At 41.6% G+C, this 26155-nt stretch overlaps 1 protein-coding gene across 1 annotated transcript; it reads right to left on the reverse strand.

The window, feature by feature from the left end:
- Positions 1-1747: 1747 nt before the first annotated feature.
- Positions 1748-2740, reverse strand: LOC122649558 (protein LURP-one-related 8). The gene is made up of 2 exons (XM_043842755.1): positions 2481-2740; positions 1748-2171 (listed from the first exon to the last, which is right to left on the reverse strand). Exons 1-2 carry the CDS (start codon positions 2736-2738, stop codon positions 1749-1751), a joined length of 681 nt encoding a protein of 226 aa, XP_043698690.1. The 5' UTR covers positions 2739-2740; the 3' UTR covers position 1748.
- Positions 2741-26155: the final 23415 nt, after the last annotated feature.

A 26155-nucleotide genomic window follows, 5' to 3' on the forward strand; every position in this document is an offset into this window, starting at 1 on the left:
ATTCAGTTGCCAATAACTAAATACACACCTACTACTAATTAATTACTTAATATTAAATAAATTTACTATTACTAATTACCTACTTAATATTAATTAAGTATTAAATAAGATACACATGGAGTACGTAACAGACTGACTGGCCAAATTCCACTCCTTGGTTGTTCGATCTTTGTAAGACCGACTCCTTGCGCTTTTCCTGCGCCCTTAATTGAACTTATTTCTATCTGTTGTGACAAATCCTGACTTGCACAGCGGTTTGCTTGGTCGGGTCGTCCTCGAACCAACCTACACAGGCAAAACCACAAGGAAGACAAAGAAGCGCCGGCCTGAGCTGGTTAGTGCACTCCGATGCCTAAGTCAGGACTTGCAACAGATAAATCTCAAGCTAGAAAGCTTAAGCTAAGAAAAAAGTGAAGTCCCCATACCTAAGCCTGGCATGGCTATTTATAGCTTTGAGTTGCTAAACGGTACTCAAGCTATACCTGTTTATAGACAATAACTTCGATTTTGTGTGATCCTTGGTGGCAAGATCCTTAGCTGACACGTGTATGACCTAGGGTCATGCTTAACGTGTGAATATAAGGTCATGCAAAACGTGTGACCTTTAACTGACCGGGGTCAATTGGGGTGAGTTATCATTAACTTGGGTTAATCAGGGCCGTCCCGATATGGATTGTCGACCCGATCTACGTGCTGGTCGAACCGTAGATGGCCTTCTTTATCCAAGTGTTATGAGACGATTGGTCCTGGTTGGTTATGACCTATCACTACCATAAAAATAAAAAAAAAAAGATTATACCCTCTGAAAAAAAAAAGCACCTTATATTAAAAGACAATAAATGTAAGATTACAACTTTATTTCATCCATTTATTCAGATTACATTTTCTTTTTCACTTGGCCACAAAAAACTTTGCCCTTTGTTGAGTTTATTCACGTAAAAAGTACACTTTTTTTTTGTCTTGCAGTGTCCTACAAATTCTAAGGGGAAAAGAAAGGGGCTCATTGGTCAAAAATATTTACATGCCATGACCCATTTCACAGCCTGGTTCTTAAAACAAAAAGGGAAACCGAGCTCTGCAGTGAAGGGGAGATATAGAAAAGAAAGAAGGAAAGAAGGAAAGGAGGTTTGCTACGCTGCACATACAGGCAGTGCTCCGAACTGTCCTATTCACCGCCATTAAAAGTCAATAGAAAGATATTTCTGCAAGCAACAGGGATAGGTGTTGAGCGATGACTGGATATGTATATGCAGCGGAGGATTTCGGACTTCTTACTCAACGAAAAAAAAAAAGAGGCGGCGGAGCCGGACTTGAAAGAAAGAGAGAAAGAGAGGGAGGGAAAAAAAAAAAAAAAGAAGTGTGTATATAGTAAAATGACATGGAAGAGAGAGAGAGAGAGCTTGCTCTACTAACAAAACCCATGAAAAGAGGGCTGGGGAGGCTTAGATGATAACGGCGTGTCGGCCGCGTTTGCTTAAAGAGTTAACAAGCAACTTTTGCGATTTATGAGAGAGGAGAACCGGAGAACGGAAGGGAGGAATTAAAGAATTTACGCAAAAAAAAAAAAGGGACGCCGCAAAGGCAAAGATAAAAAAAGGGAAGCATTTGTGAATGGTGTGAGAGAGGAGACGATTGCAGACCTCTGTGTAGCCCTGTCTAGTCTGATTCTAGCTCAGCTAGTATTATACTTGGACCGGTCCAGATTCTATTTATTTATTGGGTATTTACTGTGGAAGGTAAATCCCAAACTAAAAACCGGAAAAGCGTTTGGAGGCAAACATCTGGTCGAGTAGAATGACAAGTGCCATGGCCACCGTAGTATCGAGTTCCGGCTGTACGATGAGGCGGAAGACATCGACACCGAAAGCAACCCCTCCGACGGCCTCCTTAGGTCTGATATCCGCCACACATCTCCTCCTCTCGTCGTAAATCGCGCAGCATCTCTGTCCGTACGACCCCTCTATCTCGTAAATCAACTTCTTGTTATTGTTGTCGTTGGTGCTGCTTTTGCCACTGCCGCGATGGCCATGATTGCCGCCGCAACCGGGGCTCACATGAGCTAACGATTTCGAGTTCGAAAGGCTGCCCTGCCTCTTCTTGACGGAAAATCGAGGATTTGCTACCGTTTCTCCGTCGTACACCAGCCATGTATCCGCAACAAGACTCAGTCTCTGTTCCACCAGCAATATATCATCATCATCATCATCATCATCATAATACCAAAAACAAACCCCCACTTCTATCATATACTCAGGTAGAATTTAGAATAGATAAAAATTCTTCTTAAAAAAAAAAATTTAAAAAGCGAATTAACATTCAATTGATCAGGTAGCGCCCTTTCGTCTCTACTGCTACTACTAGTTCACACAGTCCACTAACAGCGTGGTAGTTGGGTTACGGCGCGGAAGGGGTCGTTAAAAAAAATATTGGTAATAATAATAATAATTATTATTAAAAGCATGTGATTAATCAAGAGTTACCTTTCGGCGGATAGTGAGAAGGGGCTTGCCGGCGGCGTCCATCAGAACGATCTCATCCTTGTTACCGGCAACATAATTGTCGACGCGAAAGACAAGATTGCCCCTGGCGTCGAAGACAGTGAAACCGGAACAGTTGAAGAGCAGGGATTTGTTCCATACGGTTAGCACCGAAGACTCTTTCTTATCGTAGGCGGGTTTCTGAACTTCGGAGGCGGTGGCGGTGGCGGTGGCTGAACTGTTCGGATGTACCTTTGTCATCTCTCTCTCTCTCTCTCTGTTTTCCACTCCGGACGACGGGTTTTCCCTCCACAAGTAGGTGGGACACGGTCGTCGGGGTGGTGGTGGTGTGGCGTGTACGTAGAAAGTAGAAACGGAGAGGGTTGTGCAGTGCAGTTGATGGGGAGGAAGAGTAGAGAAACAAAATTATTGTCGAACACAAAAAAAAAAGCACTTGCTATTTCCTTGAGAATTCGATTACAAGTTTTGTTTAAACACCTTTGCTCCTGAGAAGACAAGGTAACGATGACCCCATATTTATATTCCCCCCGCCCAACAAAGAATCTTATATTATTATAAGAAAATAAAATAAAAGGTCAATTGGGTGGTGGTAGTGGGGGTTGGGAGGGGGGTGGTGGTAGTGGTGAGAGTGGCGTTGATTTGATGGCGATATCCAAAAATATCATACACTCACTCATTCTTGAGAGAATAATAAATAGGTAGCTTGTGATGTAGAGTAAGTATCGGCTTTAGTTCCTCTTTAATTCTATATATCGAACAAAAAAAAAAATGATGACAGAAAATATTAAAATTTAGAAAAAGGTTTCATACACACGATAAATCGTGTAAACCGTGTATGTGAGAGGGTGGAAGTTTCAAGACATTAATTAATGGGTGAGTATTTATGACTTTTTCAACTTCTTATGAGAGATCCTCTCATGTACACGGTTTACACGATCGTGTACAAAACATTTCCCTTTAAATTTTTTAGGGCCAACTTGTGAATGATGTAACTTTGTCATTTCTCATTTGAATAAAAATTTCAGGATCAACTTTCAAACGACGTAACTTTATCATTTCTCATCTAAATAAAATTCCTAGACTGGTTCTGTTTGTTCTGGGATTTCCGAAAAACGCCACACCGGCTTTGGTTCAACAACGCCTTTCTCTCGCGAACCATACTGTGCAGGTGGCTGTAACGTATGGTCCTAGAAGAAAGATGTTCCATTAGTAAGATTCCCTTGCTATTTCCAAGGGAGTTACTCTGTATCTTGCTTGTGCTTAATGCTTTTCGATTCTACCAAAAATCATATAGGAACTTGTTATGAGTGGATTTATTGGCCAACTTTCAATCGGTGTAACTTTGTCATTTCTCATCTGAGTCGTCATTAAAATATCTTCTTCAGAAATGATGTGTAGAGATTTACAAATAAAATAAATGATGCGTATCCTGGTTCAGCCAAGGCATCCTTTTGAAAAACTCGTTTTCTAGGTTCTCCGGGGTTTCAAAGTTTGGGTGCAATTTTTTATTTCTGAATTTAGAAGTTTTTTTTTTTAAAAATTCGAATTGTACTTTGACCTATTACATAAGGTCTCTTTAGGGTTTATAATCTTATCTTGAAATCTATTGAAATTTGCTAGTTTTGTCCTTATCTTCTATCTTGTGATTCGAGGGTCATTTGTGCTACAAGGATATCTAGCCCACCCATCCTTCTACTGTGTAAGCCTGAGCCCCAATCATCTCGGCCAACCGCTAAGACACAAACAAAAAGTCTTTCACATGTGTGCCAATTTCATATCACCCTAAAATTAATCCACAAGAGCAAACCAGAGTACGGTTAGAAAAAAAACGCATTCTCGCTTTTGATTTTTTTTATTTTAATCATTTTAAATGTGTTTTGACGTTTGTTTTCCAGTTACACGGGAAAAAGAGCGAACGACAAACCCCTATGGGAGAACGATCAAGTAAAACTGAAATTAAATCGATATTAGACAGCGATCTCTTGCATGCCCTTACTTTTAATAATCTAGTTGGTTGGTTTTTTACTATTTTTTTGAATTAATCGGCTGGTCTTGCTTCAATCCAATTGATTCGATAATTAACAGATTAAGACTGAATGTACAAAACAAAATATTACAAAAGTAGATTGATCAAGGATCATTATTAAGGAGTAGTTGATCTATCTTGCCAAAGCCAAAATATGGATAAAAAGGTATTTAAGTGATCGATTACGAACCAAAAAATAAAATCAACTAGAAAGTTGAAACTAATAACCAACCGATCGATCGACCTCGGCCTTGGCACTTTTCAAAGGTACAACAAGATCGAGTAAACTACTCTGACACACTCTCAAATTGGACATGCACACCACACAAAGAAAAGAAAAACCAAATGGAAAGGGATTAAAGGACAAATCAGTATTCGTGAGAAGAAGGGATATTAAATTAAAACCCAATAAAAAAAATTATAATAAAGAAAAGAATGGACGGAGAGATTAATAAGCGATGGGGAAAAACAAGAAAGGATAAACACTGTATAATATATAAATATAAAATAATAAAAAATCCAACAACCCCCTCCCCCCACCCACCCCCACTCCACAAATAAAAAAAAATAAAAAAACACTTGGGTAAGACAAATAAAGGCAAAGAAAAGAAAAAAGAAAAACAGACGAAGATGAGTGACTGGAGTGAGTGAGTGCGTGTGCGAGACAAAGTGGATCTGGCCAGGGGGGGTGGGCATGTGGTGGGCGCCGGGCGGTAGAAAGTGGGGAATAGGGAATTAGGGATGCAAGTGTTACACGGATCGTTGAAAATTTTAAATGATTATTTCGTTACTTGTAAGCTACACGAAACCCAGAACTTGTGGCTGAGAGAAAGCCCAGAACTTGTGGCCAAAAGGACTCTCTTAGTTGGACAAACAAGATTACTTACTTAAAACAATAAAAGTTAAAAAGAACGCGAGTATGGAAAAAAGAAAAAGGTTGAGTACACTTTTTTTTTTTTTTTTTTTGATAAATAAAAGGCTGGGTACCCCGAGGGTGTACTATAAGCTAGTCTAGTGGGTCTTATCTCTCTCTTCTCCTTTTAAAATGGCCCTCCTGCTGCTGCTGTTAGTTTTTCGTACGGGGGTGGTGTTTCTATCCCCATTCTGATAAAATATTATTTTTTTGTGATTCAAACCGTCGTAGGATAATTTTTAGAGGGAAAAAAAAATAGTTTTAATTAGCTAGTATTGTTATCCATATGGCCGACCCATTTATCTGGCTTCTTCCCTTGCTCATCTTGTGCCGTCGGGATATGCACACACACAAAAGTCAAGTTTGAGAGAGGGGTTACGATGGGAAGTGAACATGTGGATGTGTCAACATCCGACCCTCTAGATTGAGGAGACAGATAGAATTAGGGAGGTGCTAGCATATGCTACGCAGTGATACCGTTTATTTATTTATTTATTTTTTTTGATGAAGAAAAAATATATATTAAAAAAATTACCGAGAAAACATATTCACCTATTTGGACAGTCCAGCTGTTGGCGTGTATTGGGAAGCTGCACACACCAGCTTGGCTTCTTGGGAAGTTCATCAGTCTAGCTTGTGTGAGTTAAGTCCCAATGGTCATATTTGTATCTGTTTTTTCTTCTTCCCTTTTTTGTTTTCTTCTCATGTATATTGTATCTTTGTTTCAAAAATTAAAAAGAAAAATAAGGAGAACTGTTTCACCGTGGATGTAGTGCTTCTGCAGAAGCATGAACCACGTTATATCTGTGACTCTTCATCTCTCTTTCTATATTTCTTCTTGAGTAATTCTTATTGAAGTGCAAACATGGTATCAAAGCGCTCTCTATGAACCTGGGATCGTTATTCTTCGTCTTGGACTTACATCATCCTATCTTTCTCAGATAAGTCTTACCTTGTTTCGTTACTTTCTTGTTGCTTTTCTTATTGGACTTAATGGAAGATTCTGCTACCCCCAATGGAGGAAAACTTGTTGGTTCTACTGAGATGGGTGGTCGTCTCACCTCGAATTTTCTTAATGGACGAAACTACTTACCCTCCAGGGCTGTTACCATTGCTCTTGGTAGCCGATCCAAATCTTGCCATGTTAATGGTACGACAAAGGCCCCGGAACCTACTGATAAAAAATTCGCTGAATGGCAAGCTAATGACCATCTTGTGATGTCCTGGATTTTTAATTCCATGGAATCACAAATTTATGAGATTTTTGCTTACTCAGAGACTGCTGAATCTCTTTGGGTTTCGTTAAAGAATATGTATGGCCATGCCGATAATGCATCTCGTGTCTTCGAGTTGCAACAAGAAATTGTTCACACTGAACAAACTATTGATCGGAATTTTACAGTTCACCTTGGAAACTTAAAGAAAAAATGGGATGAGTTGCGTCAATACCGCCCGCCGGCACAAACGGTTGATTTCTATGCCCAAAGGGAAGAACAAGATAGAATTTTCCAACTTTTGGCCAGCATTCGGCTTGAGTATGATGATATTAAAAGGCAAATCCTTATGAACTCTTCTTTGCCTTCCTTTGCGCCACCATTCAAAGAGAAGAAACCCGTCGACGGATGATGCATTCCAACACTAAACTCTTAGGAATTTCTACTGTTGAAAATTCTGTTCATATTGTGAAAACTTCTACTAATAATCAATCCAGTGGTGGTGGAGCTCGGTTGTTCACAAAACAAAAAGGTAAGAGTAAGTTTCATTGTGACCACTGTGGTCGTGATGGTCACTCCAAAGATAGGTGTTGGGGATTGCATCCTCACCTTCGACCTAGCAAAGACAAAGGCGTTGAAGCTCATGTAGCTGCTGGACTTGATTCAAAACCTCCAGAGTTTCAGCATGCTCTCGATAAAATCTCTCTTCAACTCCAGCAACTGATGCAAGCCAAAGAAGTATCATCTTCAACTTCTGATTCAGCCAACCTTGTTCAAACTTCTGGTGCTATCTCTAGTAATGCTTTTAACGCTTCCTCCTCAAAATATTTTATAGTAGATTCTGGAGCTACTGACCATATGAGTAGTGCATTACATTACCTCTCTAATTTTCATACTAATATCGGTAATTCTCAAATCACTGTTGCCAATGGATCTCAAATTCCAATTATAGGGCAGGGAACAATTAATTTATTTTCTAAAAATGCAAGTGTTTTGTTTGTCCCTGCCTTGTCTTCTAACCTTCTTTCAGTTACCAAAGTTATTAAAGAATTGGATTGTGATGTTATTTTTTCTTAGCACAAGGTAATATTTTGGAACCGAACCAATGGGAGGACGATTGGTGAAGGAAAATGCTAGAACAGTCTTTATACTCTTGAGCTCCCCGGTGAGGCATTTACTGCAAAAAGAATTAAGGATGATACATCTCAGATTTGGCATTGGAGATTGGGGCACCCATCTGATCGTGTGCTCCATGCATTTAATCCTTCTTTTTCTCTTAATTCTAAGGATTGTGATATTTGTCATTTTTCAAAACAACATAGACTTCCTTTTTTAAATAGTACTAGTACATCAACTGAATTATTTGAACTTGTGCATTCTGATGTCTGGGGTAATGCCCCTGTGGACTCTAGAGATGGTTTTAGATACTTTGTGACGTTTGTTGATGATAAATCCCGCACAACTTGGTTATATTTGCTAATCTCTAAAAGTGAAGTTCTTAGTGTCTTTCAAGATTTTTGTCACATGATTCATAATCAATTTAATACTCGGATTAAAGTTCTTCGTACTGACAATGGTACTAAATATACCAACACCCCTTTTGAGAGTTTTCTTAAAAGTCTAGGAATTATTCATCAAACCTCCTGTGTCGGTACTCCTCAACAAAATAGAGTTGCTGAACGCAAAAATCGATACCTCCTAGAAGTAACCCGATCTCTTCTATTTCATGCCCATTTACCAAAAACCTATTGGTCTGTTGCAGTCCTCACCAGCTGTTACCTAATTAATTGGTTACCTAGCAAAGCCTTACATTTTAAATCTCCTATGGAGATTGTTATGGGACGCCCTATTAAGTCCTTGCATCTTCGAGTTTTTGGTTGTGTCTGTTATATTCATTCTCCCTCAAACAACAAACTTGACCCTAGAGCTCGAAAATGTATTTTTTTAGGATATTCATCAGTTAAAAAGGGATACAAGTGCTATGATCCTACCACTAGAAAGGTTTATGTCTCTCATGATATTAGCTTTGATGAATCTCACATGTTCTTTCCTAGCAGGGATCAAATTTAGGGGGAGACTAGTCCGATCGAGTATGACTATAGTGGTTTTCATTTGGAATTTGCTCCTCTTCCGATTATTCTCGACCAAGGTAATAATAATATCGGTAATATAGAGGCAGTTCCCCCCAATGATGATGCTGCTCCCACTCCAACCGAAGCTATCATTCCAACCCCTGTTCGAAGATCAACCCGTGTAAGTCAACCTCCCTCTAGGTTCAAAGATTATACTTCATTTCATACTACCATTGCTTATCCGATTCAGTCATATGTGTGCTAATGACAAGATATCACCCAATTGTAAAGCTTTCCTTAAGACCGTTGATGCCTTAAATGAACCTACCAACTTCGCTAAGGCAAAAAAACTCTCCTATATGGGTGGCTACCATGAAGGAAGAGCTCACGGCTCTTAGTAAAAATCAGACTTGGGATATAGTCTCTATTCCCAATGGGAAACGAACTGTAGGTTGTAGGTGGATTTACAAAATTAAATACAAGAGCGATGGGTCTATTGAAAGACACAAAGCTTGCCTTGTTGCTAAGGGTTATACCCAAACGTATGGTATAGATTATAAGGAAACTTTTTCCCCAGTTGTAAAAATGAACACTGTTAGGGTTTTGATGTCTGTGGCAGTCAATTGTGGCTGGTCCCTATTCCAAATGGACGTCAAAAATGCTTTCTTGCATGGGGACCTTGAAGAAGAAGTCTACATGGACCTTCCTCCAGGTCACCCCATGGAGAACCATGATGGAGTTGCTAGCAAACTTAAAAAGGTTATATATGGGCTCAAACAATCCCCACGAGCTTGGTATGGGAAGCTAAGTTCGGCTCTCATCACCTTTGGTTTTAAGAGATGTGAGTCTGACTCTTCTTTGTTTGTCAAGAAACAATCAGAAAAAATTGTGGTGATCTTAATCTATGTTGATGATCTTGTTATCACTGGAAATGACATCCATGGCATAGAAACTCTCAAGTCTCAATTGAAAGAAAAATTTGATATTAAAGATTTAGGTTGTCTTCGCTACTTTCTCGGAATTGAGGTAGCTAGCTCTAATAAAGGCTTGTTCCTTTTGCAAAGGAAATATGTCCTTGACTTGCTAAAAGAAACTGGAAAAATGGGTGCTAAACCGGCAGATACCCCTATGGACTATAGTAGTAAATTTGTCAATGATACTTCCCCATTACAAGATTGCAATTGCTTTCAGAGATTAGTTGGGCGGCTAATTTACTTAACCATCACCAGACCTGACATTTCTTATGCTGTGAGCTATGTTAGTCAATTCATGCATGCCCCCACTGAGGGTCATATGGAACTTGTTAACCGTATCTTGAAAATCTTGCCCAGGCAGGGGCATTTGGATGAAAAATAATGGTCACACCAAAGTTATGGGGTACACTGATGCAAACTGGGCTGGTAATCCCACAGATAGACGATCTACTACTGGTTTTTGTACCTTTGTGGGTGGCAATGTTGTTACTTGGAAAAGTAAAAAACAAAATATTGTGGCTCGCTCTAGTGCTGAAGCTGAATACAAAGCAATAGCGTCAACTACAAGTGAATTGGTTTGGCTCCGGTTTTTACTTCGCGAATTGGGTATGAATCAATGTAATACTCCTATGAAATTATTTTGTGACAATCAGGCTGCAACTCATATCGCCTCAAACCCTGTGTTCCATGAGAGAATAAAGCATATAGAGGTCAACTGCCATTTTGTTAGAGAAAAAGTGCATGACAAGACCATTGAAACTCCATACATTCGCAGTGAAGATCAAATTGCTGATATGTTTACTAAAGCTCTATCCAAAGGCACCTTTCAGAAATTACTGGCCAAGTTGAGCTCCGTTGATATCTTCACCCCAACTTGAGGGGGAGTGTTGGCGTGTATTGGGAAGCTGCACACACCAGCTTGGCTTCTTGGGAAGTTCATCAGTCCAGCTTGTGTGAGTTAAGTCCCAACGGTCATATTTGTATTCGTTTCCTCTTCTTCCCTCTTTTGTTTTCTTCTCATATATATTGTATCTTTGTTTCAAAAATTAAGAAGAAAAATAAGGAGAATTGTTTCACCATGGATGTAGTGCTTCTGCAGAAGCATGAACCACGTTATATCTATGACTCTTCATCTCTCTTTCTATATTTCTTCTTGAGTAATTCTTATTGAACTGCAAACACCAGCTGATTGGCCAGATTACTAGCTAATAAGTGACAAAGAGAGTCTGGAGAAGTCCTATATTTGATATCTAGGCCTAAACTATATATTTACAACAACTCCTTAAGTAAATTCCATGGCCAAGGGTTGATTGATGGAGACGGAAGAAGATCAGCTATCTCATGAGAAGAGCACCAAACTTCTTTAATCTGCAAACCCAAGGTCCTCGCCATCTCAAACCCATTTTTAATACTAATAACTTCTAAAGCATATTCACAATTATACTTAGTGAACCCGACTGCAAAAAAGGTGAGGTTCCCGTTAAGCATAATAATACACGACCAACCTGCAGAGTTTACTTCAGGGTTCTGGTATCCTGCACAGATTAAGACAGGGTAACTAATATAAGGAATGGAAAGAGACTGCAAAACTAAAAGATGTAATCTAGCAACCTTTACATTAGGGGACGAAGTTTTGGGAGGGGAAATTTTCAGAAGTTCCAACCAAAGGTTCGTTTGCTTTATGATCCAATGTGGATTAGGATTTTCTCGTCCTATCACCACCTTGTTTCGCATGTTCCAAATGAAATAGCACATTATAATGAACACCTTGAAAAACCAGTGTAACGATTTCTTATCTAGAGACCGATTGAACAAAGTGGAAATGCAGTAATTTTCCAAAGAAGAGTTCGTTAGGCATTAAGTCCTTAGCCCAAATGGCCCCACTACCAGATTTGTTTGATCCAATCACATGATAGGAAAAGGTGCCAGTAGGATTCAGCACCACGACCATAAAAAGCACAAGTTGTATCGATCTGAGTCCATTTTGAGATGACCACCTTAATTGGGAGACCTACATTTAAAAGTTGCCAGAAAAATATTTGGAATTTAGGATGGATTTTTAATTTCCAAAAAAATTTCTACCAAGTGGATCTAACAGGATTATTAGCAGAATCAGCCGAACTTAGTGATTTAGCAGCTAGTTTCGTGCTAAATAATCCATTCTTGGCAAGCGTGCACCACCATTTGTCTTCATCAGAAGTTAGGGAGATCCTGTAAATATGAGAAGGCAGATGCATAGGAATAGCAACATTTATATAATCAGCATTCCATCTAGAATTTACCACAAAATCGGCAACCTTCGCATTTCTCAGATCCATGTTCTATAGAGAAGGAAGAAGGTTACCTCTACAAGTTGGAATCCAGGGATCGGTCCAGAAAAAGTAGACCTCCCATTCCCAATTTTCTTAGTTGATATCTCTTGGAGAGCTGGGATGACCTGAGTGATGCTGTTCCAAGTCCACGACCTTCTCTTTTTCCTAACTTTGGGGTCGAAAAAGGAAGAGGAGGGAAAGTATTTGGCTTTTAGGGTTCTAGCCCATATGGAGGAGGGCTCAGCCAACAATCTCCACCCTAGCTTCATAAGAAGAGCTCTGTTGTGAGTGGCAGGCTTCCTAAAGCCCAACCCCCCTTGGTAAAGTGGAGTGCATAATTTTTCCCACGAGATTAAGGTGGCTTTTTTCTTATTCCTCATATTACCCAACCAAAAATTGTGACAAATTGTATCAATGGACCGACAAATTTTGAGGGGGAAAAGAAAGCAATTCATTAGGTAAGCTGGAGTTGAAGCCAGAGTAGATTGGACTAAAACCTTACGACCAACGTAAGATAAGAAATTGGCTTTCCAGGTACACAATTTTTTTTTGCATTTTCTCAATTGTTCTATTTAAGACACTTATTTTAGATCTTTCATGGAAAAGATTCGTTCCCAAATACATAGAGTTGTTGGACATTTCCGGGATGCCAATAAGAGAGCGAAGGGACGATTTGTCTCCATCAGACACATTTTTACTAAAGTGAATACCACTCTTCGAAAAGATTAATTTCTTGGCTTGAGAGATCTGAGAAGAGATCGAGGATAGCCTTGATCGTAAGAAGATCCTCCTAAGAAGCCCGGCAAAAAACAAACAAGTCATTTGCAAACAAGAGGTGGGAGATTTCAGGTGCCGATCTAGCGACCTTGATCCCTCTAAACAAATTAAGTTCCCTATAAGTCAAGAAAAGTCTAGACAAAACTTCCATGACAATGATGAACAGATAAGGGCTCAATGGGCAGCCTTGTCGTATTCCTCTGGAGCCCCTAAAGAATTCAAAAGGATTACCATCTAATTTTATAGAAAAAGATGAAGTGGTCATGAGGGTCGAGATTAAATTACACCAATGCTCCCTAAAACTGAGAAATTTAAACAAGGAAGAGATTAAGCCCCATTCAATCCTATCGTAAGCCTTGGACATATCAATCTTGATTGCCACATACCCCATTTTGCCTCTTGTTTATTTCATATAATGAAAGATTTCCTGTGCCATAACAATATTATCAGTTATCTGTCTTCCAGGAATAAAAGCGGCTTGAAAGGGAGATATGATTTTATTTAGAAATCCTTTCAACCTATTGGCAATCAGTTTGGATGAGATTTTTTAGGAGACATTGCAAAGGCTAATGGGTCTGAAATCTCCTACCCTATCCCCTGATTCCGTTTTTGGAATGAGGCAAAGGAGAATGTGATTAGTATCAAGTGGTAAATAAGAGTTGCTAAAAAAATTAGTGGAGAATGAAAGGATGTCAGGACTTACCATTTCCCAGAATTTTTTTTGATAAAAACATGCTTGAAAACCATCCATACCTAGCGCTTTAACCCCCTAAGGAGAAGACCACTTTCCTGATTTCTTGTATAGATGGTGGACTACATAGAGATTCCAGTTCTTCAGGTGTTGTGACCTGCGAAAATAGACATTCTACGAATCTTGCATCCAACGGGATAGAAGTAGTAAAAACATCTTTAAGATGCTCAGCAAAAAGTTTTGCCATCTGTTTCAGATCCTCCAGTCTATTTCCATTCTCGTCCCGGATATACTCAATTCTTCTTTTCCTTAAGTTGGTCTTTGCCACCGAGTGGTAGAATTTAGTGTTGCGATCCCCTTGATTTTTTAAGCCAAAATACTTCCTTGGCATAAAAAATCCATTTTTAAGTTGATTTTGAATTTTTCCCATTTCTTCCTCCTTTGGCGATTTCAAATCAAAAAGATATAAGGCTGAATTCATTAATTGATCTTTGAGGGTGGCCACATGACCGAAAACCTGCCAGTTCCAGCTTCTTAATTTGTTTGAGAGAGCACTAAGCTTAACCTCCAAAGAGTCTCCTTGAAGCTGGTTCCAGGTGTTCAAACAGAAAGTTGAGAATTCCGGATGGTGGATCTAGGGATCGGGTTGTGATTTGACCCAACCGGTGATAGTTTGGAAATGGAAGCTCGGGGGAAACATTCAAGCCAATCAGGTGAAGCCAGTACTCTATCAAGGCATTCCTTAATAAGTTTAGGGGGTTTCTGTTTATTGGACCAAGTGAATTTAGATCCATGAAAACAAACATCTTCAAGAGCATGTGTAGCTATCAGTTCTTTTAGTTTCCCCGTTGAATGTGAAGGATGAAACGAATTCCCCCCCATCTTTTCAGAGGGGTCGAGAATTTCATTAAAATCTCCCATAATGCAAAACATGCAATCAATTGAGGACACAAATATTGAAAGTTCCTCCCAACATTGGCTACGGGCACAAGGTTGAGGTGGGCCATATTAGCCAGAAGAATAAGTCCCCCAGGTATTTGATTTTTATTCCAATAAAGTTGACAGAAATGATAGAATTGGAAATCAAAACCTGATTTTTTGACATAACCCAAAGTCCTTCCTTTCCCCCCTGGCCCCACAGCTATTAATAAAATTGATAGATTTGTAATCCATCATAGGGGGATTAAGCTTAATACATGCATGATCCACACACTTTGTCTCACAAAGGAACACAATACCCGGTTTAAATTTATTAACATGGAGAGATAAACATTGTCGAGTGAACTTGTTATTAAAACCTCTAACATTCCAAGATAGGAACAACATTGTAATACAGCAAAGGAGACTAACAGATAAGAGGGGGTACTTCAAAAGCATTAAAATTTTCTACGAGGGTGGAAAGCATGACATAATGCACGATTATTCAGATCCAGAAGACAAACAACAAGAGTAAGTAAAATAATAAAAAACACAGAGAAGTAATCAAAGAACTGTTGGTAAGAAGAGAAGGAGAATACCGGGTTATCAGTGTGGACATTCACCACCATGCTAGGTACAGGTTCTCATATGATGCCATCATTGGAGGTAACACCAGATCCATCATTGTTTTTTCCATCTTCAAGACCGTTGATGAACTCCCTGACTAGAGATAAAAAGGTGGAAGGATCGTGGGAAGCAGCAAGAGAGAATTCGAACAAAGATTTGAAGGAAGAAATTTTGGATTCAAACGAGGAAAGGGAAAAGGGTGGAAGTAGTTTTCTCTTTTTGGGGTTCGGGTAGGTAGGCAATTCCCATATCATCACCTCCGGTTCAGCCATCTTCGGACCGGTACTCAGAATGGGATTAGAGGTAATCCCATAAGAAGGGTCAAAATCTAGATGATTCAAATCCATAGGGGTTTCCACAGATTTAACCCCCACCGACCCCGAGGCATTCACTTCAGCAGCAAAAAGATCAAAAAAGTCCAAGCCAGGTGATTCATCCAACAAAACTGACGAAATAAATAAATCTTTAGTAGGGGAATCTGAAGGCTGTAATTGCTTAGGTAAGGAACATTCAACATTATTTTCAATATTACTCTCCCCCAAGTTATCAATACATTTAACAGAACCACAATTAAAATTCAGATTATGGTGCAGGGCCGTTCCCAAATCCACAAGATCACTCCCAGGGATGTCGCCTATATTCGGCACAAGATCCATGTTCTCTGGCACGGGCTCATCAGAAACATTAACAACAGTATCGGAAGAACCGAGTTGGCAAGATTAAAATCCATCACAGAAGACCCGGTTGGGTCCAAGGGTACATCCAACCCCAAAAGATTTCTATCCTCACCCTCCTCTATAGGGTCCAATGGTACATTCAACCCCATGAAATTAACATGAAGGGGTGGTGTGATTGCTTGCTCGAAGAAACTGACAAGCAAAGCCTTACCAGGGGTCCCATTACCAGGATATGACAAATAGTTTAATTCATCATAGCAAATTCTCACACAAAACCGACAAATATTGAACACCTCATATTTCAGAAACACACGTAGCGAGTCACCCTTGTAATTCCTGATTTTGGGACAGGTCTCCTCGATTTAAAAAGAATTTTAACCCGGGCTACATTGGAAGGTAACCCCAATTCAGATGTGTTGAAACATAAGTCCTGTACTTTACCAACACAGGAAATAGCCTGTTTAATGGTTTCATAAGAGAAGGCTTCAATAGGGAGAGGGCTGACCTGGACCCACAGGGGAACAACTTCACGTTCAAAAGCAAAAAGCTCATCTTCAAGAGGGTGGGTGACTAGGTTAATCAAGATGTGTCCACACCACCAGGGGCCAAGTGTCATTAACCTGTCACGAGCAACATTGGACTCAAACTCCACCACAAACTTCCCATGATCCAGCCAAGTAATACCCGAAACACCAATAGGATCCCAGATTCTCGAAAACTAGTTTAAGAAACCTTCTTTAGAGGGTTTGGGAAGGCCCACTGAGAACCTAAACAGCAAGGGTTTATCCCCGATTCCATATTGCATAGAAGCAAATTTTAGAAGCTAGTGAACCAATCGTAGCAGAACCAGAGCCGACACCATGTAGTTCTCTCACAGCTGCTGTCAAGTGGAAGCGAGGTAGAGGTGCACTCCAATTAATACCAGTACCAGAATAGGAATCTAGTCTCCCGCAATAAGGTTGCCCACGTTGGCCACCGGGAGGTCCTGATGAGGGGAATCGTCTGGACATGGGACAAGAGCAGACTTGACCAAACTAAAAAAGGTAAAACACAAAGGATAGGCCTTGTTTGTAGAACTCCAATCAAGGATTAAGCGAAGACCAAGGAACAAAACTAGAGCAGATAAAAGGGAAGAAAGAAACATCAGAAGAGAGAAATAGAGAGATTAGCAAGGTGTATGGCCCATTTAAGGAGAAACCATACATCAAGCCAAAGAAAAATGAGAGCCAAAATACCAACTCTAAGCTCCCAGAAACCCAACACCATAGAGCAGCAAAAAGTTAAAGGAGACCGAAGAGAAAGCAAAGTAAAGCAAAGTTGAAAAACTCGTCATCAGGGTCTTGAAGATGAAAGAAATCACCCCTCCAAGGCATCAATGCGATCATACCGTACCTGCATGGGGTGATGCCACGCCTTCACCCGGTAGGTGAAAGTGAGTAAATAAAGCTGAGAATAAAGAGTTGGAACGAAGAAGAACGAGGGGTTAGAGTCAAAGCAGAAGCAAAAATTCCCTTATGGGCTGACCACAACTCCATCAATGACTAGCCAGTCCTATCTTGAACTAAGCCTTCTAAACTGAAAGGCAGTAATGACTTGAGGGATATGGAGCCTGTTAGGGTTTATGGTTTAAGCACAAGGTTGCTTGAAGCATTACACCCTGAGTATCTAGTTTGGAATACCCAGACTGCTGCCTCTAGCTAGTATCTATAGGAAAACTAGGGTTTAGGTCAGATGGGCTAATTACTAGATTACCCCTCACAGCCTGAGTATTAATACAAGTAGGATTATATTAAAACATATGAAGGGATATTATATAAATACCCTTACAATCTCCTCCTATGTTCTACATATATCCACCACACATGTATAGAAACCTTGTTCAATCAGTAATTGAATCAATATAAATTGAATATCAATAATCTAAAAAATTAAATAATTAAAAAGTAACTTTAAGAAATAAAACTAGGGTTTTAGATCAAAACTAAACCCAACAATAAATCTGAAGTTCCACATGCAAGTGGCTAAACCAAAAGAAATAATTAAAAGGAAAAGTCCTTGCAATCCATGTGACTTTACTCATCAAGTAAGTCATCCTCATCAAGATCCAGATTCAACTGTTCTCCTCCATCTTCACCATTTTCTATAATTTGTCAAATATGAATTTCATAAGATAATATGAATTCAATCATTTGCACAATAGTATCTAGTTCAACAATAAGAACTTAGTACATTTGTAAGTACCGTGGTCCTCAGGACGAGAGTTCCCCCCGGGCCCTTATGGTGTATGGCGACATAGAGTTTTGGGAGATATATGTCTGTATGTATATGGATATGGATAATATTATCAATGTATAATATTGATAAATAGGGGATTGGGATCATGCATTAAAATATGCTAATATAATGAGAAGTCGCCACCTAGGGTTAGGGCCTAGGACCCATTAAGTGTAGCCCTACCCGTGGTGAGCGGAATCGGGCTACGTGACTCTATATGGTCCGACCAAAGATTTGGATAAGGGGTCAGGTTACGAGTGTGGGAAGGTGTTAGGCACCCACCTCGCCCGGTCAAAACCTGTCTCTCTGTGTTAGATGTTACATAAGGACGAATGTTCTCTCTCTTTTATTACGGGGATGGGGGATATTATGAACTACATTTAGATGCTATGAATTGAACTAAAGCATAATAAACTACATTACATATATGAAAAATACAGACTAAAATGATGAAATATAAAAGGACTACATTGAATCAACAAAAATGCAGTAATTATACCTGTATGGTTGTATTCCCCTGGCTCAGGGGAGATAGACGAATGGACTAACACCGATTCTTTCTCGGCAGAGTAACAGCTCTTTCAAGTGATTTGGAGAGGGGTAAACAGACAGAATAATGTCTATAATAAAGGAGTTTTGATGGTTATCCATGTACAGACGAGATAACAATGTCAAGGAGCAAAAGCGCTCTATACTCAGAGGGACAATCGAAGGATCTGTCCGCCACAAGAAAACTTCAAGCACTCACACTCTCGTGAGAGAAGGAGGAGAAATGAGGGTGAAAATGGAGAAAAAGAGGCTAGGAATCACTTGGGGAGGGTCTCTCTACCCAAAATTCCTTGGGAAATGTGGGAGGGGACCCCTTCTCTCTCCTGGCCGGATAAGTCCTCCACGGCGCCGTGGACATCTCCACGGCACCGTGGGAGAATTTTCCACAGCGCCGTGGGTGACGTCAGTAGGCTGATGTCACACCCCCTCATGGCGCCGTGGAAATCTGGTACACATCCCCACGGTGTCGTGGGAAGGCATCCATGGCGCCGTGGGAAGAGTCCACGACGCCATGGGAGCGCAATGCCATTTTTCCTTTTTTTGGGCTTAAAATTGGCCATTTTGTGTTTAGCATGGTTCTTGGTCTTATGGGTCAGGTATCTTGGGTCTAAAAAGAGGGAGAGTGCGTCGTCCATCGTCCATGTCCCGTTGTCATATCGCCAATTAGGGGGTGATAAAAAATCAGTGTCTACAGTTTGCCCCTCTTTGGCCAAGGCCTGTGCCAACAGCCGAAGGGTAAAGACAAAAGACCAACTAATTTTGTCACCAAGAGCATGTACTGCTGACGCTTTGCTCAAAGGCGGCAGAGTTGCTAAAAATAGGCGGTTAATCGTGATGAAATCTTTCGATAATCCTCAAAAGAAAAACTCGGAAGAACCAAATCTTTATCTTGTGAGCATTGCTCAAACAATTTTTGAGGGTGATAAGGCACCGCTCGACCAAAGACCTAGATAAGACACCACTCGGCCCACAAGATCGAATATGAGGGACTCCACTGGGATAGAATTTTGAGGGTGATAAGGCACCACACAACCGAAGATCTAAATAAGGCACCACTCAGCCCGAAGATCAAATTTGGGGTGATAAGGCACCACTCAATCGAAAGTCAAACTTGGATGGTTATAAGGTGCCACTCTATCGAAACCATCAAGTTTGGAGGGTGATAAGGCACCACTCAACCGAAAATCTAGATAAGGCACCACTCGGCCCGAAGATCAAATTTGAGGGTGATAAGGCACCACTCAATCGAAAGTCAAACTTGGATGGTTATAAGGTACCACTCGACCGAAACCATCAAGTTTGGAGGGTGATAAGGCACCACTAGATCGAAGATCTAGATAAGGCACCACTCGGCCCGAAGATCAAATTTGAGGGTGATAAGGCACCACTCGACTAAAAGTCAAACTCGGATGGTTATAAGGTGTCACTCGACCGAAACCATCAAGTTTGGAGGGTGATAAGGCACCACTCGACCGAAGATCTAGATAAGGCACCACTCGGCCCGAAGATCAAATTTGAGGGTGATAAGGCACCACTCAACCGAAAGTCAAACTTGGATGGTTATAAGGTACCACTAGACCGAAACCATCAAGTTTGGAGGGTGATAAGGCACCACTCGGCCGAAGATCTAGATAAGGCACCACTCGGCCCGAAGATCAAATTTGAGGGTGATAAGGCACCACTCGACCAAAAGTCAAACTCGGATGGTCATAAGGTGCCACTCGACCGAAACCATCAAGTTTGGAGGGTGATAAGGCACCACTCGGCCTGAAGATCAAATTTGAGGGTGATAAGGTACCACTCAACCGAAAGTCAAACTTGGATGGTTATAAGGTGCCACTCGACCGAAACCATCAAGTTTGGAGGGTGATAAGGCACCACTCGACCGAAAGTCAGTATTGAGGGATTTCACTGGGGATTTTTTTATTTTTTTTATTTATGTTCTTTCTTCTCTCCTTTTTTTTTTTTTTTTTTTTTTTTTTTTATGTTCTTTCTTTTTTTTTCTTGGTCCACGGCGCCCTGTGGGGGTTTGCACCGCACCGTGCTTGCACGGCCCCGCGTGCACGGCTCCGTGCCAGACTTCACGGCTTCGTGGGCAAACCTCCACGGCGCCGTGGGCCGCTATCCCACGGGACCGTGGAGAATTCCACGGCGCCGTGGGCGCGATGGAGAGTTTATAAATAGAGGGCTCCCTCCCTCATTTCTGCTGCGAAGCTCTACTGTTTTTGATTTTTGACTTCACTCCCTTTCTATTCACTCACATCATGTCTTTCCGTCGACGAGGACGCTAGTCTCACCGGGAGCCATTACTCGGTACTACTGTTTGCGATGCACGAGCTGCATGGTATCCTTCAGGGGTTACCTTAGCCGACATTGCCCGTCATGGTTGCCGCTCCATATGGGGCCAGGTCAGTACTCTTACTCTTTCCCTTTCAATTTATGCATTTTATTTATATTAGCTTCATATCTCACCACATAGATTCGAGGTAAAGTCCCTAGATTCTGCCCCAAGCACCTAATGGCACGTAAATCAAAGCGAGGCCATCAGACACCACCCTAAGTATCTTCTAGCATGTAAATCGAGGTAATGCCTCTAGATACCATCCTAGGCACCTAGTGGCACGTAAATCAAAGCAATGCCATCAAATACTACCCTAAATATCTTTTGGCACACAAACCTAGGTAACACCTCTAGATACCCTCCTAGGCACCTAGTGGCACGCAAATTAAAGTGATGCCATCAAACACCACCCTAAGTGTCTTTTGGCACCTAAATCTAGGTAATGCCTCTAGATACCCTCCTAGGCACCTAGTGGCACGCAAATCAAAATAAGGCCATCAGACACCACCCTAAGTGTCTTCTGGCACGTAAATCGAGATAATGCCTCTAGATGCCATCCTAGGCACCTAGTGGCACACAAATCAAAGCGATGCCATTAAACACTACCCTAAGTATCTTTAGGCATGCAAACCTAGGTAACACCTCTAGATACCCTCCTAGGCACCTAGTAGCACATAAATCAATGCGATGCCATCAAACACTACCCTAAGTGTCTTTTGGCACATAAACCTAGGTAACACCTCTAGATATCCTCCTAGGCACCTAGTGGTACGTAAATCAAAGTGATGCCATCAAACACTACCCTAAGTGTCTTTTGGCACGCAAACTTAGGTAACACCTCTAGATACCCTCCTAGGCACCTAGTGGCACGTAAATCAAAGCAATGCCATCAAACACTATCCTAAGTATCTTTTGGCACGTAAATCTAGGTAACGCCTCCTTTTTACAGTCTCTCCCTCTCTCTTTTTTTTTTTTACTATTTATTTAATTGTTGTCCCAATTATTTTGGCTAAACATTTGCCTTATTTTTCTTTGCAGGGCAGCCCCCTTCCTTCGCCCAAGAAGTATTGTGGGCTGGAGGTTGTTTCGGAGTGGTATTGTACACTCTGCCCGATGGTACAATCGCGGGTAGTTCGGACCGGGCTGGGACACATCGCCTCGTCCCTAGCTCGCGAGTTGGACAGTCCGACTGCGAGGGCTCTGATAGAGAGGTGGTGGCCGAGCACCCATACGTTTCACCTTCCATTTGGTGCGGCGATGGTCACCCCCCTTGATTTCTACATGATTACGGGATTACCCTTTGGTGGGTTACCCGTGACACTGACTCCGGAGGAGAGGATTATAGCCTCGGTGGAGCCATCAGAGCGCCTGGAGTATTACAGGTAGCAGTTGGGGATTGCCGTTACAGGGAGAGAGATCCCCGCGTCGGTCCTGAGGGGTACCTGGGATGAGAGGGTCGTTACAGACCAGTTGCCATCCGTCCTTCAGGATCAGCAGGCTCGATGCTTCCTCCTCTTCTTGCTGGCGGAGGTGATCTTTAACGATATGACGGGTACGATGATAGCTGATGCCATATATGTGCGCTTCTTTGAGCACTTTGACATGGCCGTGGGCTACGATTGGGGGGGCTCGGCGTACGCCTACTTCCTGGATATGTTAGACTATCTAGTTGTGTGGTCGCCGAACCTGATCGGATGCTGCTACGTCCTATGGGTTAGTTCTCTCAACTTTGCCTTTTTCTCTTTCCTTTTTTATTTTTATCTTATTTTTATTTATTTGAGCTCATTTATGATTGTCTATTACAGACGTGGAGCTATGAGATCCTTCGGTTCTGGGTCCCCACTTTCAGACCTGGGGATGACCCTGGAACCACCTTTCCTCGGACTACGCGATGGCGTAAGTCCCATTTGCTCAGGAGCGATCGCCATAAGGACCTTGGGTCCATTCGCGGCCTCCCTAACGAATTGCAGCCTACCGAGGTAAATTTAAAGTGGTTGTTTATCTTATATTCTCTTTTTTTTTTTTTTTTGCATTGATCCTGACTCTTACTTGACAGGCTTCTCTCCGTCCTTATTTGGGGGAGATGATTTTAGAGCCGGACATGTTTGACAGGGCCTCAGCTCTCTCCACTCGCAGGGTCCTTTTTGAGGGCCCATGGGGGTTTGCCTTTTACTTGGGAGAGCGAGTGTCCCTGTAGTGGTCTGAGGCTCGCTTGGTGCCCTGCCCTCCTCCTGCTCGGGTCCATCAGCCAGCCTTGATGGATCGGGATGAGATCAGGCACTGGAGGGTTGGTGAGCCTGCGATTGGGCTGGTGCTAGCCGAGACGGACTATACCGACTTCCTTCTCCTAGAGACAGTCTGCATCCCCCTCACCCGCGAGGGACCTCAGGTAAGATCTTCTCCATTTTCCCCTCTTCTCCTCAAATTGTTAATCTAGCTTTTATTCTGATGTGTTTCTTTTCTTGACAGTTTCCAGGTCGCCCCATGATTCCAGGGGTCTATGGTGGTGGGAGCTCTTCTTGCGCCTCCCGAGTAGGGGAGGTGGAGTCAGGTGTTGGGCCTTCTGGAGAGGTTCCAACCTTGCGGATTGCTAGTCCAGATGACCACATTCCTGGGTATCGTTCGTGGTTTATTCGCCACCACGAGCCTGGGATGGTTGAGGTCATCTTACCACCTCCTCAGGCTGCAGACACGGACCTAGGCCTCCCTCTTCCTTATGATGGGGTAAGCACATCCAACATTCCTAACTTCATCCGTTATTTTTCAAATTCTTGACATCTTGGATGATTATCATGTTTAGGTGGATGCGAGCCGATGCGCCGACATGAGGCGCATGATGGCGAGCATGGATGAGAAGATCATCTCGCGTGTGGACGTAGGCCATAGGATGGTAATGCTTCGTCTCTTTCCCCCCCCCCCTCTCCTCTTTTTTTTTCTTTTCTTATTTCACTTCTTTATTATTATTTTTTTTTCTTGCTTATCTTTTAATTTTCCTCTCTCTCTCTTTCTCTTTTTTTTTTTTAGAGGGTTGAGCTCGACCATTGCCGGAGAGAGATTGAGAGACTCAGGCTTGCAAATGATCAGCTGCAGCTCAACCTTACGCGGGTTGAGATCGAGAGGGATGCCCTGATAGCGTCCCAAAGCGGAGAGGGGGAAGGCTTGGATGTTGACGATTACTCCCCTGAGTCATGATCGCTCCTCTTTTTTTTTTTGGAAGTATTGTCACAACTATGTACATTTACTCTCCTTCCCCTCTTCTTTTTTGTTTATACATTTTGGTATGGATACTAGTGCAATTTTATGTACACTTTTCTTCTTCCTTTTTTGTACACATAAACGAATTGTTTATGAATTCATTGGATATTTCTTTTTTTGCACATGAGACTCCATCCCTTTCCTTAGAAGCACAAATTCCATTGGTAAATGGTTTCATTACATGAGAAAGGACAGAGAAATTGAGAAAGGACAGACAAACAAGTAAAGATAGGAACATCAAATTGATATCACTTATTTGTAACATTTTTTGGATAACAGAATCACCACTTCTTGTGTCACATCTCCGGGGTTCTGAAATTTTCCATCTTAGGTTGTTCCTGCCTCGGAGATACTAAGGAAGGGATATAAAAACTGGTGTGAGTTAAACCCATGAATCTCACATAATTGTACCCTGATGTTTCTGATTTTTCTATCTCGGCCTTCATCTAAGGGCAGTTCCATTGGATTTCTTGGACATCTCTCTCCTCCAAATATTTCTTCCAATCTTGGACCTTGTGGAATTCTGACTTTTCCCTTTGTATTTGATAATGTATAGGCTGGAGGTGAGGACACGGAATTGGCGTGACCAATTTTAGTTTTTCCATCAACCACATTTGGAACATCGTCGGAGATCCATGAAGGAAGTCTGTTCCGTATTTCTGAGACTGACTCGTGGTATCAAACCCTTTGAATGTTTCTGCTAAAATGGTAGGAGCAATGTCGCATCCTTCTTCAATTTGCCTAACCACTTCTGCAATTATTGGAGACATGCCTTTTCCCGGAGATGCTAACAAGTACCTCCCAACCATACAGAATAAGTACGCCCACTTTCTGCGTCGGATCTATCTTTCTTTTTCAAATCCATTGTTGTTGAAGATCTTCGCAACTTTCAACGCATCCACCTTGTCATAATTGAGAACTTGCTTTAACTCCTTCTTATTCATGGCAAATAAATCTCCCAAATTTTTGAAAAGCTGTTCTTTCTTCATAGTTGGGAGGAACAATTTTCCTCGAGGGGGTGACATCATGCAAGCCCAAAATTCTTCAATGGTCGGAGCTAGCCTGACTTTTTCGAAGCGAAACATATGAAATTGGGGATTCCAACACTTTGACACTTCCCTTAGTAAATCATGATGGAGCTTGAAGCAACCGATCCTTCCCAATACTATCAGATGGTGATCCTCTAGAAGTGTAGGCTCGTCCACATTCATCTGGAGAGTCCACTGACGCAACTGTTCGTTGAGTCCTTCTTTCTTTGGTCCCCTCATACTACCTGCATCAAGGATTGGGTTAGCATTTTACGACACAGAATGAATAAATCCTTTGTTAATAACTAGCTCTAGATGACTTTACTCCTAAGCTAGGTCAAGGAATAGAAGGCCAAATGGCGAGATTTACTCATATGTGCAAGGGACGCCGGCTGGCGGAATTTATGGGAGGAAACCAATACAATGCCCTTTTATTTATTTATTTATATTTATTTTTTGAGACCGTACCCGAATACATCGAGTTGCCTACGTATCCCTTCGGAGGAATCAGGTCGAACGTAGTTCAAATTGCTTCACATATCTCAGACAAAATACTTCTTTAGCTGGTCCATATTGACCAGACCCCGAAGATCTTCTCCGTCAGGATCAGAGAGTTGGACCGCCTGTCCTGGCAATATGGTCTTGACTTTATAGGGTCCACCCCTCTTGGGTCGTGGATTGGAGCTCGCTGCTCTCTAAGGACCAAATCTCCTTCTTCAATGCTCCGAGTGCGGACACCCTTATCGAATGCCCTAGCCATTCTTTGCTGATATTTCTAGAGATTGTCCATGGCCTTCATCCTTTTCTCATCCAGGAGATTGAGCTCTTCGTATTTGGCCCTTACCCATTCCCCTTCTGGCAATTAACTATCGAGTAAGACTCGAAGAGAAGGTACTTGAATTTCTACCGGCAATATGCCTTCCATCCCATATACCAAGGAATACGGGGTAGCTCCGGTAGAGGTTCAGATGGATGTCCGATATGACCATAAGGCTAGTGGAAGTTTCTC

This window comes from Telopea speciosissima, chromosome 2 (genome assembly GCF_018873765.1).
Source record: "Telopea speciosissima isolate NSW1024214 ecotype Mountain lineage chromosome 2, Tspe_v1, whole genome shotgun sequence".
NCBI lineage: Eukaryota > Viridiplantae > Streptophyta > Magnoliopsida > Proteales > Proteaceae > Telopea > Telopea speciosissima.